We start from the raw sequence: 14533 nt of genomic DNA on the forward strand, positions 1-14533 counted from the left end.
TGTAACAAGAAGTCAGAAGTCTAGTGGTGATAAATAAAAAAGACAAAGAGGAAAAGAGAAAAGCTCTGCTTTGAGAAAATGTGTTTTGTCAGACTGTTCAAACAGAAAGATGCTCTGGAACAGAAAACATCATATTGAAAGTGAAAGTAAAAATCAGCAAGTCTTACCCTTGTCGTCACAAAGAGAAGTCATTATCAGAGAGTTCAAACAGGAAGATGCTCTGGAACAGAACACATCATATTGAAAGTGAAAGTAAAAATCGGCAAGTCATACCCTTGTCGTCACAAAGAGAAGTCATTGTCTCTTTGAGACTCAGAGTGGACATTCTGTGTGCCTTCGTGAAGACGGTAAGCATAAGTTTTCATTCTCCTCAATGTGCTTTTACTTCATTTCTTTATGGTGTATTTACATGGCTGCTCGCTGTTTTTCTGTCTCTGTCTGATGTGCTTTCACTGCATGGCTCATGAAGATAGCTACTGATTGCAGGAGTTCAGTGTGTGTGATGAAAGTAATAAAGTTTATCATCATACACTCATTTTTATTAGTGTGAAGGACAAGATTTCATAACAATGTTCATGAACTGATGTCACATGACAACATTTAAGAAGCTTTATGAATTTAAGGTTCTGTTTCTGTTTAGTATGATTTAGTTTCACTTGATTTATTTAAAGCCTGATTTTTGTTGTTTCTGTAGTTAATTGTAGTTTTTCTGATTACTGATCATTTTGATGTGTTCAGCTAAGTTTGTTACAGCAATAAAACTCTCCCAAACTGTTTCATACACTGAATTATACATACTCTCGCTAGACTCTTTTCTTCTGTGGTTCCCCGGTGGCAGAACGAGTTACCAAACTCCATTCGTTCTGCAGAGTCCCTCTCAATCTTTAGAAAAAGACTAAAGACCAAGCTCTTCACTGAACACCTTGTTTCAAAAAAAAAAAAAAAAAAACTCTCGGTCGACTGTATGCACTTTTTGCACTTCTTCGTAGCACCTATGTCCAGTTGGACCAGAAAGTTGCACGAGGGCACTTTCTCTTGTTATCTTGAAATATTATTCATTAACACCTTTATAACAAAGCATCCAGTCATTTGGCTTCAAAGTGAAAATGAAGAAATTCATTCAAATGTGAGTTTTACTGTAACTGTTTTATTTTTCAGCCATGGGAGTATTTCTGTCCAAACCTGAGCCTCCCCCTCCCCCTCCATCTCCATGTAAGATTATTTAAAGAAATCATGGCTCTTATTTATGGAAAATTACAAATTGCTGCATGATGACTAGGTTTTCATCATCCTTTGTCCTTTCTGAACATGTGCTGCTTTCATCAGTTTTCAGCGAACCATGGAGGAAAATAAAGTGGGGGTGAGTGTCTGCACCTTCAGTTTGACCTTTGACAGTCTGTCACAGCACAAACAGCTGAAGTCAGTTTGTTTGTTGACATCCTGATTAACTTCCCAGTTTTCCTGTGAATTCTGGGCGTCAAACAAAAACTCAAACCTCAACTTTGAGAACATAAATAATGTGTTCAAAAGTATTGTGATGGAACTGTTTGTTACTGGGCTCCATGTCTTACAGTAACATCCTGAGTCTTTTCTATTTGTTGTCGGTGTTGTTGAAGTCTAACGTGATGCATGTTTCCCTCCCTGAGCAGAGACAATCAGAGCGCTTTGCAGTATGTGAAAGAATACAGACCTCAGAATGAAAACCAGCAGCTCAGGATTCTTCTTCATGGGCCTCCTGGAGCAGGAAAGTCCAGCTTCATCAACTCCGTCCAAAGTGTCTTACATGGCAGAATGTACACACAGGCTTTGGAGAATAACACCTTTCAGGGCCATTTTACCAAAAAGGTATGAAGAACTTTTGAATGTGTTAAGAAAACATCCTAAATTCATCATGTCTCTTCTTTGTCAAGTTGCATACTTCACATGTTCATCCACCCACCCTCCACCTGAAGTCTTAGCAGGGGTGGATGAACTTTATGCGACTGTCTGCTTCGCAGCCAATCAAACAATGTCAGAACAAATGACTCGTCTCTGTTGAGGACAGTCATTGTTTATATGACCATTGGTGGCCAATAGTCAGGAAGAACATTGTAGCAGATCAATGACAGGATGACTTGAAAGTAAATATGTGATTTTGGTGATTTTTAGTGATTTCAAAATTAAAAATCTCACTCAGTATTAAATTCATCTGCTGATCATTAATGGTCAAGAAAGCAGACTCACAGAATGAAGAGCTGAACAAAATGCATGACTCCAAAACAAAGACAGAGTCTTATAAGGTTTCCCATAATGCTCGCTGGGTATCATTGGTGTCTGTTTTTGCTCCAACTGCACTTTTTCATATATACTTTTTAGTACACAACCTACAAGATCCAAAAAGAAAGGTCAGACACCTTTTATCCTTTTGTCTTCAATGACATCATGGGCCTGGGTGAAGGCAAAGGTGTCCATGTGGAAGACGTCAAACTGGCTTTGAAGGGACACGTGATGGAAGGTTACAGGGTACAGTTGCTGCAAACTTTGCAGATTTTTTTCTACAAAATTAGGTCATGTGATACTTTTGAATTCTATATGTATTTGTACATTTTGTAACTGTCATTTAAAAGCATTTAAATCTCTTTTCCAGTTCAATCCTCAGTCGAGGTTGTCAGAGGATGATAGATTCTACAACAAATCTCCGACTGCCAACGACAAAGTGCATGTTCTGGTTTGTGTCATTGATGCAAGCAAACTATCCATGAAGGAGGAAGTTCTGCAGAAGATTAAGGACATCAGGGCAGAAGCCAGTGACCTGGGTGAGAGCAGAATTTTGTTTTTTTCTGTTGATCTGATCAAACACTTACTTCCTGTAGCTGTTTGTAGTCTTAATAGTCACAGAGAAACAGCTGTGATCCATTTGCAGTTTGTCAGTTACAGGACTCACTAGTTTTTGACATGTTGTTCCGACAGGGATTCCTCAAGTGGTCATTTTCACCAAACCTGATAGGGTCTGTCCTGAAATCGAAGCAGATGTAAAGAACGTCTACAAGGTCAAGATCCTGAAGAAGAAGGTATGCTGAATTAGAAAAAATATAAGTTATAAATATTAGTATTCTGATGTCCAAACTCGGGGAACTGGCCAATTCCAAGTCCTGATCTGATTCCAGTGAAATGTTTTTCACAAACATAAAATCTGTAAAACTCTGAAATATGATCAGATGTGAGGGAACATGAGCTGGGAGTGAACAAACGTTTTAATGTGACGTATAATGACCACATCGGTCAGTTTTCATCGACTTGCATAAAAAACCTGACTGGGACAGTTGAGGGGGAAAATTGGTGGATCTTTAAATGTAAAATGGAACAAAGTGCAATGGGAACAGACTGAGTAACTTCCTGAAACTTCCAGTGAAGAGCTGAAAACATCAGATCTGTGTGGAGAGTGTAACCTTCCTCACATCAGTACATGATGCCAACAGAAATGTCTGATTCCCGTCATGTTGTCCACATGGTTTTCCATCGTTTGAGCTTTAACTGGAGCTCTTTTATGATATGACTCACGACTGGAGGATTCTTGTGAGTTTCTTTCTTTTTTATTATTTCTAATTCATTGTGTTGTTTCTATCTGCTGATTGTGCTCTTGTGGATGCTTCTCAGGTCTTTCTGGATAACATATCTTAATCTCAAAGACACAGCCTGATTAGATAAAGATTAAATTGAAAGGAAATCCTCAAGGGCAGTCATGGTGCTGCTGTCCTTGGTACATCCTGAGCTCTGAGCTGTAATCTAAACACAGATGTTGTGATTTTTTAAAACACAGTTGGAGACGTTCAGTGTAGAAGTGGGAATTCCTATGAAGTGCATCTTCCCCGTGAAGAACTACCATGAAGAAATTGACATCGACAGTGATGTTGACTCACTGATCCTGAGCGCACTGAGAAACATCATCAACTTTGGAGATGACAACCTCAACTTCAAACAGAGTGCTGAGAGACTGGAATGCTTTAAGAAAGCATGAAAAAGCAGTCTTTCATGATGTCAAATAACAATCTCCAACATACAACCAGCAGCCTTTTTTGTTTCTGTGTTTTATAGTTTAAAGTCCCTGAAAATTCACTTTCAAATATTTAGTATTTCTCAGTAACATTAAAGGTCCATGTGTTGAGTTTAGTGCCATCTAGCAATGAGGTTGCAGACTGCAACCAACATAAAACGCCTCGTCTCACCCTCCCCTACAGTGAAAGGTGCTCTCAAGAGTCAGTGTTTGGTTTGTCCATTCTGGGCTGCTGTAGAAACATGGCAGTGCAACATGTAGAAGAGGATTATGAAGAGTTTACACTCAAAAACTCACATCTTTCAGACTGTGTGGGTGAAGTATGACCAGATTTAAAGGACATGAAATATGGGACATAATGTTTTTTTAACTCAGTCCTTTTCACAGAGAAAATGAGAAATAGAAGTTGTGAAATAAATGCAGAAACATAACAAAACATGGTGTTTTTTTCTGGATATTTCAGAACATCTACAAAAAGCAGGGAAAATGCCAAATCTTGAGGGAACCCAACTTGTAACTTAAGTTTAAATTTACATGCAAGCAGTCAAGGCTAAGGCCAGCTCTTTGAAAGCAAAATCCAAACATATGCAGATTGTGCACTCAAATTACTAGCATTGCTGCACTAGCCGCTTAGCATTACAAGTTAGCTATCAAGCTTTTATGTATTTACAGCCAGAAAATCGATGTCAATCAATATCTGTGCTGTGTGGTCAGAAATGTTGACCTCTGATGTTTTACATGAGGGGCAGAAATATGTTCCACCAATGATAGTATTTATGCTATCTCCTCTCAAAAACACAAATAAATCATGCTGTGTAAATGATGTGTTCATATCCTTCAAATGATACACAAATAAACAAAGTGCTGAGTTTATATGTGCTTTTGTGTTTTATTTATATAATACAGGGATGTTCACTGCATTTCACTTTCAACCAGATATCTGATTCTGACCACCAAGTTTTAGTCACTTACTGAAGGAACTTGTTCACCCAGTCCTTTTTTAGGCCTTATTTCAGTCTAAAGATGAGCTTATTTTAAATGAACAACAACAAAAAATAATAATCCAACTGAAATTGTATTAGGAATTAATTTTTTACCAGAAACACATATTTGTTTTTTTGGTCAAAACTCTCATGAATAAAAAACAAAATTGAATTTTTGTTGTCAATTGTTGGCACTGACTAATGTTGGTACTGTGCTTTAAAGCAATATTATGCAACTACTCCACCTCAAAATAACATCTTCAAACTTATTTTGAATGTGCACTGGCTTAAAATAGGAGAATGGTACCTGTTTCATTCCCACGCTGTGCTCTGAACACCTGTTCTTGTGCTATGTAATTTGGGTTAGCGGGTATGATCTCCCATAAAAAGTGCGTAACACTCTACGGCTCGACATCACACAACACCAACTATTGATTGATTTTGGTGAAACTGGATCATATTTTATGGAAAAATGTTTTCTGCTCTTTCCTCTGATGTCATGCAGCTGCTCTGCTTCAAATCTTGGTGATTTACAGAAGTTTCTGAGCGACAGTGAGCTGGACTTGTTGCTACATTAACCACTAACTGCTTCTAACTGGAGCTACCATTAGCTAGTTAGCTCAGTTAGCAAACCGTGCATCTACCTGATTCTGCCAAGACCAGGCTTGGAGCTTGGAGGACCAAGGGAGTGGTTGTGTTCACATTGCTAGCACAGGAGCTTTGGACTACAGGGAGGAGGAGGATTTCAAGGCCCAGGGTGGAGGGAACCAACGGGTGGTGGTGAATGGTGAATGTTTGCATTGAGCGGTGAGTTAGCAGGCAAAGGAACCTCAAACTCAGCAGCCTCTACGGACATGGCACAGATGAAGAGACCAAAGAAGACGTTGACAGAGGATGCTAAACAGAGAAAAAGGCAAGAGTACATCCAGAAGTAGGTTTTAGTCATTGGTGAGAGCTTCACAGAATAAAAGGCTATAAGACAGAGGCCAAGCTGGCCCTGCCGTTGTTGGACGAAGTAATATCAGCCACCTTGTCAGGTGTTGTGTTTTTGTACTTGTTTGGCTGTCAGCACAGTTGTCAACTTGCTAGTTTTGGATTATGAGTAATGTAATCATACAGCTGTCCACATTTATGACAGCGGTGTGTAAGTGAATTTCAGTAAGAAACTGTAAAGGCAGCACATCTCAAAAAATACAAATTGTTTGCTTTAATGGCGAAATATCTGTGTGAGTGGGAAAATGTCTGTGAATGTCTTCCGAAAGGCTTCTTCAGTTCTTCAGAACTCTTCCTCTTGGATGAGACGCGAAACGTCTTCTAGAACCACAAGCACAAGCACAACCCTACTCAATTACGACATAACGTGTTAACGTTATTTGGTTAATGAACAACTGGACAAATTTGATTGTCTAAAGCGTTTTCTGGACACAAAGGTCACATCATTTTCTCAACCCAACCCAAAGCTGAAGCACTAGAATGTTTTTTCAAATGCACAACAGCTTAATTTTACTGATATTTCATTTACTACAGGTTTGAATCCGTCACAGTAACTATGAAGAATATCTCGTCTGGTCATATATTTGGATTTTCATTTGTTTTTCATTTGTTTTCTGTCCACCTGCACATTATGGGTGGCTGTGTATATCTGAAGTGAAACGCAAAAAAAGCAAATAAAACATTTCACGTAAGGCACATAAATACTGAACGGATTTAGCTTAAATGGTTTTGTTTCTTTACGTTGATATTTGAAAATTGGGGAATCCACATTAAACTTAAAGACAAAAATCACAATGCATTGTTTGGCTGTTATGGTGACATCTGTCTGTGCTGTTTGGTACCTTTCAGCAGGTCAGTAGTTCCTGTCAAAGAAACAAAACAATAACTAAAAAGGGCTGCAAACACATGTTCTGTATATTGTCTCAGTTAAAACAAAGAGTTACTTTTTAGAGTCTGAGTGATGTTTTTAATCAACAGTCAGCTAACAAGGTAGCAAACTACCAAATGCCAGCTAGCCAACAAGCAAGCTAGCTTGCTAGCATTAGCAGTTTATACAGATTTAGGCAGATCATTTGGCAGAATATGGCGGAATTGGAATTTAATATTTACATTTTTGTGTTTTCATTAGTGGATAATCACATGAAAATTAGAATCATTGCGTTTTCATTCCCTCAGACTGAGTGCGGGTCCTCTTTCATGGAGTCCGCCATGTTGCATCACCATGTTTCTGCAGCCACCTGTAACAGACAAACTAAACACTAGCTGTGTCCCAATTCAGCGGCTGCATCCTTCGGAGGACCCAGCCTACGCGGTCTCCGGAGGCTGGGTCCTTCGGAGGCTCCTCCGTCGGCCGCATCAACTATCGGTAAATGGAACGGTCTAGCCTTCAGAGCATTTCGTGATTGCGTCACGACGTCACAACTCCTTCCCTCCTAACCCGGGAAAAACACACGTACAGGGTGCAGAGATGCGCCCGTACAGCTCCTATCGCTTGAAAGAGGATCGAAATGTAGCCTATTATAAAACTTACAAATTCACCTGATGTGAATATCTTCACAGTTACAATAGGATATTAGTTGACATGCGAGCTTGTAACATTTGTAAGTGAAGGGTTTTAATAAGGCTAACAGTTAACTCAGCTCCTCATATCAACAGGTCGCCATTATTAAAAAAAAAAAACAATCGGTGCGCAAAGCATCTTGGGATATGGGAGGCCGTGAAGGATAGTAGCGATGCGTCCTCCGAATACAGGGAAAAGGAGGACGCATTTGTCGGCTGCATTTGGGGGATCTTTCGAATTTGGACGAATTGGGACAGCCTTCGCGCAGCATTATGACGTACTCGGCCTTCAAATCCATCCTCCGAAGGATCCAGCCCCTGAATTGGGACACAGCTATCGACTCTACAGAGCACCTTTGTGTTGTGTTTTTCACAGCCACCATGGGGGAGGATTCAGTGAAAGGTATTCAGTTGGTTGCATTCTGCCATCTCACCACCAGATGTCTCTAAATTCTACACACTGGTCCTTTAAAAGGTGTGACAGGCCTTATCATTCAATTTAATCTGTATCAATACATGGTGCAATTATGATTCATATTTTATGTCATGATCGTCTCTGTTGAATACACTGTGAGCCATACTTTAAGAGTAGCCTTCAAAATGTTTGAAAACACAGGCCTATACCTGCACGCCAACCTGTTCACATGCTGATAGCTGTTATATTTATTTTCTTATATTTATTTACCATGATTGTAATTTTATTACTTTATCTCTTTGATAGGCCTGTTAACCAGTTGTGAACTGTGAGGTATGAGAGCTAAACCTGCAACTAACAACACAAATTATGTTTCCTTCCCCACGGTGGCTGTGACCTCAGTCTGAACTGTAACAAGAAGTCAGAAGTCTAGTGGTGATAAAAATCAGTTTCAATCAAATAAAAAAGACAAAGAGGAAAAGAGAAAAGCTCTGCTTTGAGAAAATGTGCTGCGCTGTCGACTGTTGGTGAAGTTTTCAGAGCGTTCAAACAGAAACATGTTCAGGAAAACTAAACATCCTGTTGAATGTGAAAGTAAAAATCGAGTCTTGCCCTTATTGTCACATTGTCACAAAGAGACTCAGAGCAGACATTTTGTGTGCCTTCGTGAAGACGGTAAGCATAAGTTTTCATTATCCTCAATGTGCTTTTACTTCATTTCTTTATGGTGTATTTCCTCGGCTGCTCACTGTTTTTCTGTATCTGTCTGATGTGCTTTCACTGCATGGCTCATGAAGATAGCTACTGATTGCAGGAGTTCAGTGTGTGTGATGAAAGTAATAAAGTTTATCATCATACACTCATTTTTATTAGTGTGAAGGACAAGATTTCATAATAATGTTCATGAACTGATGTCATATGACAAAATTTAAGAAGCTTTATGAATTTAAGGTTTTGTTTCTGTTTAGTATGATTTAGTTTCACTTGATTTATTTAAAGCCTGTTTTTTGTTTTTTCTGTAATTAATTGTAGTTTTTCTGATTACTGATCATTTTGATGTGTTCAGCTAAGTTTGTTACAGCAATAAAACTCTCCCAAACTGTTCCATACACTGAATTATACATACTCTCGCTAGACTCTTTTCTTCTGTGGTTCCCCGGTGGCAGAACGAGTTACCAAACTCCATTCGTTCTGCAGAGTCCCTCTCAATCTTTAGAAAAACACTAAAGACCAAGCTCTTCACTGAACACCTTGTTTCAAAAAAAAAAAAAAAAAATACTCTTGGTCGACTGTATGCACTTTTTGCACTTCTTCGTAGCACCTATGTCCAGTTGGACCAGAAAGTTGCATTAAGGCACTTTCTCTTGTTGTTCTCTCCCGTCTAGAACCTTGCTTGTGATGTATTAAAATCTCATATGTACATCGCTTTGGATAAAAGCGTCTGCCAAATGACAAATTGTAATTGAATTGGTGAATCTGTTTAACATTTTATTGCAGTAATAAGTACAAACTCTTCTGTTTCACTCACTGCAAACCGACACTGTAATGTTATCTTGAAATATTATTCATTAACACCTTTATAACAAAGCATCCAGTCATTTGGCTTCAAAGTGAAAATGAAGAAATTCATTCAAATGTGAGTTTTACTGTAACTGTTTTATTTTTCAGCCATGGGAAACGACCAGTCCAAACCTGAGTCACCCCCTCCCCCTCCATCTCCCCCTCCATCTCCCCCTCCATCTCCCCCTCCATCTCCATGTAAGATTATTTAAAGAAAACACGGTTCTTATTTATGGAAAATTACAAATTGCTGCATGATGACTAGGTTTTCATCATCCTTTGTCCTTTCTGAACATGTGCTGCTTTCATCAGTTTTCAGCGAACCATGGAGGAAAATAAAGTGGGGGTGAGTGTCTGCACCTTCACTTTGACCTTTGACAGTCTGTCACAGCACAAACAGCTGAAGTCAGTTTGTTTGTTGACATCCTGATGAACTTCCTAGTTTTCCTGTGAATTCTGGGCATCAAACAAAAACTCAAACCTCAACTTTGAGAGCACAAATAATGTGTTCAAAAGTAATGTGATGGAACTGTTTGTTACTGGGCTCCATGTCTTACAGTAACATCCTGAGTCTTTTCTATTTGTTGTCGGTGTTGTTGAAGTCTAACGTGATGCATGTTTCCCTCCCTGAGCAGAGACAATCAGAGCACTTTGCAGTATATGAAAGAATACAGACCTCAGACTGAAAACCAGCAGCTCAGGATTCTTCTTCATGGGACGAGCGGAGCAGGAAAGTCCAGCTTCATCAACTCCGTCCAAAGTGTCTTACATGGCAGAATGTACACACAGGCTTTGGAAGATAACACCTTTCAGGGCCATTTTACCAGAACGGTATGAAGAACTTTTGAACATGTCAAGAAAACATCCTAAATTCATCATGTCTCTTCTTTGTCAAGTTGCATACTTCACATGTTCATCCACCCACCCTCCACCTGAAGTCTTAGCAGGGATGGATGAACTTTATGCGACTGTCTGCTTTGCAGCCAAGCAAACAATATCAGAACAAATGACTCGTCTCTGTTGAGGACAGTCATTGTTTATATGACCATCTGTGGCCAATAGTCAGGAAGAACATTGTAGCAGACCAATGACAGGATGATTTGAAAGTAAATATGTGACTTTGGTGATTTTTAGTGATTTCAAAAATTAAAAATCTCACTCAGTATTAAATTCATCTGCTGATCATTGACTGTCAAGAAAGCAGACTCACAGAATGAAGAACTGAACAAAATGCATGACTCCAAAACAAAGACAGAGTCTTATAAGGTTCACCATAGTGGGGTGGTATCGTCAGTGTCTGTGTTTGCTCCAACTGCACTTTTTTCATATGTGCTTTATAGTACACAACCTACAAGATCCAAAAAGAAAGGTCAGACACCTTTTATCCTTTTGTCTTCAATGACATCATGGGCCTGGGTAAAGACAAAGGTGTCCATGTGGAAGACGTCAAACTGGCTTTGAAGGGACACGTGATGGAAGGTTACACGGTACAGTTGCTGCAAACTTTGCAGATTTTTTTTCGACAAAATTAGGTCATGTGATACTTTTGAATGCTATATCTATTTATACATTTTGTAACTGTCATTTAAAAGCATTTAAATCTCTTTTCCAGTTCAATCCTCAGTCGAGGTTGTCAGTGGATGATAGATTCTACAACAAATCTCCGACTGCCAACGACAAAGTGCATGTTCTGGTTTGTGTCATTGATGCGGACAAACTATCCTTCATGAGTGACGAAGTTCTGCAGAAGATTCGGGACATCAGGGCAGAAGCCAGTGACCTGGGTGAGAGCAGAAATCTGTTTTTTTCTGTCCTACACTGGTCAAACACTTACTTCCTGTAGCTGTTTGTAGTCTTAATAGTCACAGAGAAACAGCTGTGATCCATTTGCAGTTTGTCAGTTACAGGACTCACTAGTTTTTGACATGTTGTTCTGACAGGGATTCCTCAAGTGGTCATTTTCACCAAACCTGATCAGGTCTCTCCTGAAATCAAAGCAGATGTAAAGAACGTCTACAAGGTCAAGTACCTGAAGGAGAAGGTATGCTTAATAAGTAATAATATGAGTTATAAATATTAGTATTCTGATGTCCAAACTCGGGGAACTGGCCAATTCCAAGTCCTGATCTGGTTCCAGTGAAATGTTTTTCACAAACATAAAATCTGTAAAACTCTGAAATATGATCAGATGTGAGGGAACATGAGCTGGGAGTGAACAAACGTTTTAATGTGACGTATAATGACCACATCAGTGTGTTTTCATTGACTTGATTAAAACAACCTGACTGGGACAGTTGAGGTGGAAAATTGGTGGATCTTTAAATGTAAAATGGAACAAAGTGCAATGGGAACAGACTGAGTAAATAAATAATGTTGGCATGAATCATAATTTGTCACTGAAACTTCCAGTGAAGAGCTGAAAACATCAGATCTGTGTGGAGAGTGTAACCTTCCTCACATCAGCTCGACGCCAACAGAAATGTCTGATTCCCGTCATGTTTTCCACATGGTTTTCCATCGTTTGAGCTTTAACTGGAGCTCTTTCGTGATATGACACACGACTGGAGGATTCTTGTGAGTTTCTTTCTTTTTCATTATTTCTAATTCATTGTGTTGTTTCTATCTGCTGATTGTGCTCTTGTGGATGCTTCTCAGGTCTTTCTGGATAACATATCTTAACCTCAAAGACACAGCCTGATTAGATAAAGATTAAATTGAAAAGGAAATCCTCAAGGGCAGTCATGGTGCTGCTGTCCTTGGTACATCCTGAGCTCTGAGCTGTAATCTAAACACAGATGTTGTGATTTTTTAAAACACAGTTGGAGACGTTCAGTGTACAAGTGGGAATTCCTATGAAGTGCATCTTCCCCGTGAAGAACTACCATGAAGAAATTGACATCGACAGTGATGTTGACTCACTGATCCTGAGCGCACTGAGAAACATCATCAACTTTGGAGATGACAACCTCAACTTCAAACGAAGTGCTGAGCAACTGAAACATTTTAAGAAAGCATGAAAAAGCAGTCTTTCATGCTGTCAAAATAACAATCTCCAACATACAACCAGCAGCCTTTTTTGTTTCTATGTTTTATAGTTTAAAGTCCCTGAAAACTTGCTTTCAAATATTTAGTATTTCTCAGTAACATTAAAGGTCCATGTGTTGAGTTTAGTGCCATCTAGCAATGAGGTTGCAGACTTCAACCAACATAAAACGCCTCGTCTCACCCTCCCCTACAATGAAAGGTGCTCTCAAGAGTCAGTGTTTGGTTTGTCCATTCTGGGCTGCTGTAGAAACATGGCAGTGCAACATGTAGAAGAGGATTATGAAGAGTTTAACACTCAAAAACTCACATCTTTCAGACTGTGTGGGTGAAGTATGACCAGATTTAAACGACATGAAATATGGGACATAATGTTTTTTTTAACTAAATCATTTCACATCTGTGAGGAGAGCACAGAGAAAATGAGAATAGAAGTTGTGAAATAAATGCAGCTGTTGTATTTATATAAAGCAGGGAAGATGCCAAATCTAAATCTACATGCAGGCAGTCAAGGCTAAGGCCAGCTCTTTGAAAGCAAAATCCAAACACATGCAGATTGTGCACTCAAATTATTAGCATTGCTACACTAGCCGCTTAGCATTACAAGTTAACTATCAAGCTTTTATGTATTAACAGGCAGAAAATCGATGTCAATCAATATCTGTGCTGTATGGTCAGAAATGTTGACCTCTGATGTTTTACATGAGGGGCAGAAATATGTTCCACCAATGATAGCATTTATGCTATCTCCCCTCAAAATCACAAGTAAATCATGATGTGTAAATGATGTGTTCATATCCTTCAAATGATACACAAATAAACAAAGTGCTGATTTTATATGTGCTCCAACTGTAAGGTCCATGTAGCAGCTGTGCTGCAGCTTCAGATTTCAGTTTTTCTGTGCACTTAATGGCTAAACTGTCATCTACAGGAATATATGTTTTATAAATATATATATATATATATATATATATATATTTGAATGTGACCACTCTGAAGATCCAGGTGGGATCAAAACCTCATTCTAGTGAACTGGAATCAGCAGGCGTTACCTTTTTTCATTTATGCTGTATTTAGAGTTTTGCCATGATTCATTTTCAAATTTGTGATGATTCTGTATATTGTGTGAATAATTCTATCTGTAAATATATATAACTGTCATAAATCAAGGTTCTTTGTGTTATTGTCACTACATTTGGTGCACAAGTTCACAGGCTGGCTCAGAGGGTCCCTGAAAAGTCTCTCGGGGGCGACAGACAAATTTGATATCTCATCATATCTTAGAAATCTAACAGAGATTTTCTGTGAATTTAACTTCTACTGTAATGTCAAATTTTGCCACCTGAGATCTGACTGATGATGAGGATGGGTGGAGTTTAATCTGTCACATGCTGCAAAATATATTTTTTATATACTTTGCTTCATTATAACAGATGATCAGTTAGACTGTGAAGTTCATCTGCTCAGGTTTACTGACTGTGTTTAGACTGGAGTTGTGTCGTCAGAGCTCACCAGCAGAGGGCAGCATGATGTTATTTTCTGTTAGTTTCTGTCAGGAGTTCACAAACGATCACCTGAAAGTGAGAATTGAGATTTCCATCCATGAGGGAACAGAACCAGTTCATGATACGTCCATCTTTAATCCACCTGAATGAGATAAAATTTGTTGACCCGTAAAGGTCGATAAAGTTCTTAAAGCTGTTCTATTTGTAGCTCCCTTTGTGTTTTCATTAGTGGATAATCACATGAAAATAAGAATCATTGCATTTCCATTACTTCAGACTGAGTGCAGGTCCTCTTTCATGGAGTCCACCATGTTGCATCGCCATGTTTCTACGGTCGCCTGTAACAGACAAACTAAACACTGACTCTCCAGAGCACCTTTGTGTTTTTCGTGCTTTTAGCAGCCACCATGGGGGAGGATTCAGTGAAAGGTATTCAGTTGGT

At 39.0% G+C, this 14533-nt stretch overlaps 1 protein-coding gene across 4 annotated transcripts in view; it reads left to right on the forward strand.

The window, feature by feature from the left end:
* The window catches only part of LOC143336207 (interferon-induced protein 44-like), a 36444-nt gene continuing 21911 nt past the window's right edge, over positions 1-14533 (forward strand). The window contains exons 1-9 of one of the 4 annotated variants that reach the window (XM_076756191.1): positions 1-347; positions 1159-1200; positions 9725-9742; positions 9857-9890; positions 10180-10375; positions 10885-11031; positions 11157-11328; positions 11485-11585; positions 12364-13440. In XM_076756191.1, the coding sequence (XP_076612306.1) occupies positions 1161-1200; positions 9725-9742; positions 9857-9890; positions 10180-10375; positions 10885-11031; positions 11157-11328; positions 11485-11585; positions 12364-12561 (906 nt within the window). In that variant the 5' untranslated portion in view covers positions 1-347; positions 1159-1160 and the 3' untranslated portion in view covers positions 12562-13440. Of the gene's footprint in view, positions 348-1158; positions 1213-1326; positions 1361-1649; positions 1846-2355; positions 2503-2626; positions 2796-2949; positions 3051-3799; positions 4906-9724; positions 9743-9856; positions 9891-10179; positions 10376-10884; positions 11032-11156; positions 11329-11484; positions 12031-12363; positions 13441-14533 lie in introns of those variants that run through there. The other 3 variants (XM_076756194.1, XM_076756192.1, XM_076756193.1) reach the window with 3 other exon arrangements.

This window comes from Chaetodon auriga, chromosome 18, assembly GCF_051107435.1.
Source record: "Chaetodon auriga isolate fChaAug3 chromosome 18, fChaAug3.hap1, whole genome shotgun sequence".
NCBI classification, from domain to species: domain Eukaryota; kingdom Metazoa; phylum Chordata; class Actinopteri; order Chaetodontiformes; family Chaetodontidae; genus Chaetodon; species Chaetodon auriga.